The following is a 2798-nucleotide window of genomic DNA, read 5'->3' on the forward strand; positions in this document are numbered from 1 at the left end:
AAATAAGATACTTGAGATCATGGTCATGGAGAATTACTATGTCTTACAAAACGTAGCCACTTGAAAGTAGCCCGCAGCCCGTAGCCGGCATTCCAAACCAGGCTTCTGTGTACAAAACAGGCTCCTGTAGGCTCTGTGCATGGAAAGAGAGAGAGAGACACACACACACAGAGAGAGAGACAGAAGCTGCATATAAATATGGTTAATTAAGACCGATCGGCGGCGCGTACACAGGGCGCCAGGCACATACGCTGGAGCGTGCATGACGAGGGACGCGTGCTAGGACCGTTCTATACAACGGCCCCCTTCGTATCTTTGCGTCGATTCTTCCCACACATCACACACCCACACGTATCCCTTTTAGCAAGTTTTAGCCACCTTCTCTTAGACTCTTACCATGACATCCAACCGCTCCTCTCGCCCCAGACGATATCGGGGTGTTCGGCAACGCCAATGGGGCTCCTGGGTCGCTGAGATCCGTCATTCCATCTCGTAACTGCCTTCCTTTCTGCCACCTTTCCTTTGTTGCTTCTCCGAGAGCTATATGATTTGTAGGTTGAAACGCCCCTCACAAAAACTGGCTTGCAAGCACGCGGGTGGGTGCACTGCTGAGGGCTGACGGCTTGTAACCATTATCGAAAGTAGAGAGCTAGAGTACATCGCAGGAGTAGTTTGTAGATCTCTCTATTCTTGATGAATACTCAATTTACAAACTACTCCTGCGATGGACTGTGGCTCTCTGCCATGAGGGTTACAAATTGCTTGCTCTCAAATTTGAGCAGCAGCACCTCAGCAGTGCACCCACCCTGATTGCTGCAAGCCTCTCATGTTCTAGTTTTTGTGAGCGACTCTTGATCCTGACTGTTGAAAAAACAAAAAGGCTGAAGAGTCGGGTCTATCCTGAGTGTTGTAGGGCTCACACGCGTGCTCTTTGTTATGATCCGGAGTAGAAGGCTACACTTTGTTCTATGGGGCTGAAGCTCAGGAAGGGTGCTAAAAATGCTCGCTCACTAGCGATGATTCCTAGCCGGAATAGAAGACTCCAGAATGTACATGCGGGCGGGGCTAAATTGTAAAATGGAATGGAGCAGTGTGATGGGAAGGGGAGATCTAGCGTTCATCTATGTAATGAAAGGGTATACGAAATGGGTAAAAAGGGCGTAGCCGAATAACCGGAGTACCAGCTAGACTGCGTTTCTAGGGGTATATAGAGTTTTGTTGAGTTCTTTGTTGAGTCCTTGTTTCCCTGGACCTTAGGACTACTGCAAATACAACTAAGTTTCGTTAGCGTGGTAGAAAAAATAGGCGTTTATATTGCGCATTTCATTTCCTCTGCATTCTCAATGGTCAATGCGTTCATTGTCTTGTAGGCTGTAGCTCTTGTCGAATTTACAACAAAAGCGTGAATTCACTGCGTTCATTATTTTGTAGCTCTCGTCGAATTTGCAACAAAAGCACGACATTCACTGTGATTTGATTTGAAATTGCGGCAAAATAATTGTTGATAGCTTTACGAAAACTTTTACAGAGAATGGGAAGTTGAGAACCTTCCTCTGGGCCATTGACTGATTTCTGACGGTTCACGGTACGTTGTTGAACGATACAGGAAAACAAGAGTGTGGCTTGGTACTTTCCAAACCGCCAAAGAGGCTGCCAAGGCCTACGACGAGGCAGCCCGTTCAATGGTTGGGCCTAAAGCTAAGACCAACTTTTCCTCCGATGCCAACGTCGCTCCACCAAGATCGTCGACATCTCTCCTCTCCTCGTCCGTAAAAGCAAAGCTCGAGAGCTGTAATTGCACGGCCACGCTGCTGGGGGCCGACGGATCAGCTGTCGGGAACGCGTTGAATCTCAAAAGAGCGAACACCTCAGGACAATATGCATTCTCGTCGCTCGATTCCCATAGAAAGCTTCATACGAGCTCCACCGTTACGGTTCTCAAGGACGAGATTTTGCCAAGGAAGTCTTCAACAGAACGACAGTCGCTGATCTGCCTGAGGCTAGATTCTGAGAGATCAAACCTAGGCGTCTGGCAGAAAGGGCCGGGCAGAGACTCCAAGGCTCAATGGGTCACCACACTCAAGTTTCAAAACGATGATAGAATTGCAGTCCATCATCAAAACGATCGACAAACTTATGAATTGAGAACAGGAAGAGAAGATCTTGAGGTCGAGAAGAACCCCGCTAACTGCAGTTCTAGTGCACTTTTAGAGATGCCAACAGTTGGTGATGAAATCCATGCAGGGACGAGCTGCGTATCTGAGTCATGCAGCTGGGATCCGAGTATTTATAACCGACAAGGATGGACACTCACATCTTCTGATTACATCGACCCCCCGTGTTTTGACTATGTCCCGGCCTTATATCTTGCAGACCAAGATGAACTTGCCGAGTCCGATGCGTTCAGAAGCGGCAAGACGACGACTACATGCACAGCTGCAGACATAGGCCACCAGTTCTACTCGTTTCCACTCTGCAATATCTCTGAATTTTGCGCAGAGCTCTACGGTGATCAGCTGTGGCAGTAGCGAGTTAACAGTCGAGTCTCTCACAGAAACTTGCATTTTTTGTAACAGCGCTAGCGACTAGATTCAAATGGCAGAAAAGGATCGGATTGATTGCCGAGATGTACTAATTATTGGACGGGCTCCTACAAGCAATACGATTACAATAGAAAAGTAAAGTTCCTCGTATAGACTAGACTCTAGAGAACTATACTCTGTTCTTCGTCATTACAACATAGCATCACCAGAACAATGTTCTGTACTCTGTTCTTCGTCATTACAACATAGCATCAC

The 2798-nt window shown here is 47.3% G+C and overlaps 1 protein-coding gene across 1 annotated transcript; it reads left to right on the forward strand.

Moving 5' to 3' along the window:
- The first annotated feature begins 397 nt into the window (after positions 1-397).
- Positions 398-2528, forward strand: LOC147881215 (ethylene-responsive transcription factor SHINE 3-like). Its single transcript, XM_087402355.1, has 3 exons — positions 398-492; positions 1607-1788; positions 1873-2528. Exons 1-3 carry the CDS (start codon positions 398-400, stop codon positions 2526-2528), a joined length of 933 nt encoding a protein of 310 aa, XP_087258481.1.
- Positions 2529-2798: the final 270 nt, after the last annotated feature.

This window comes from Dipteris shenzhenensis, chromosome 31 (genome assembly GCF_047967505.1).
Source record: "Dipteris shenzhenensis isolate YYH24624 ecotype China chromosome 31, Dip_SZ_1.0, whole genome shotgun sequence".
In the NCBI taxonomy this organism is placed as follows: domain Eukaryota; kingdom Viridiplantae; phylum Streptophyta; class Polypodiopsida; order Gleicheniales; family Dipteridaceae; genus Dipteris; species Dipteris shenzhenensis.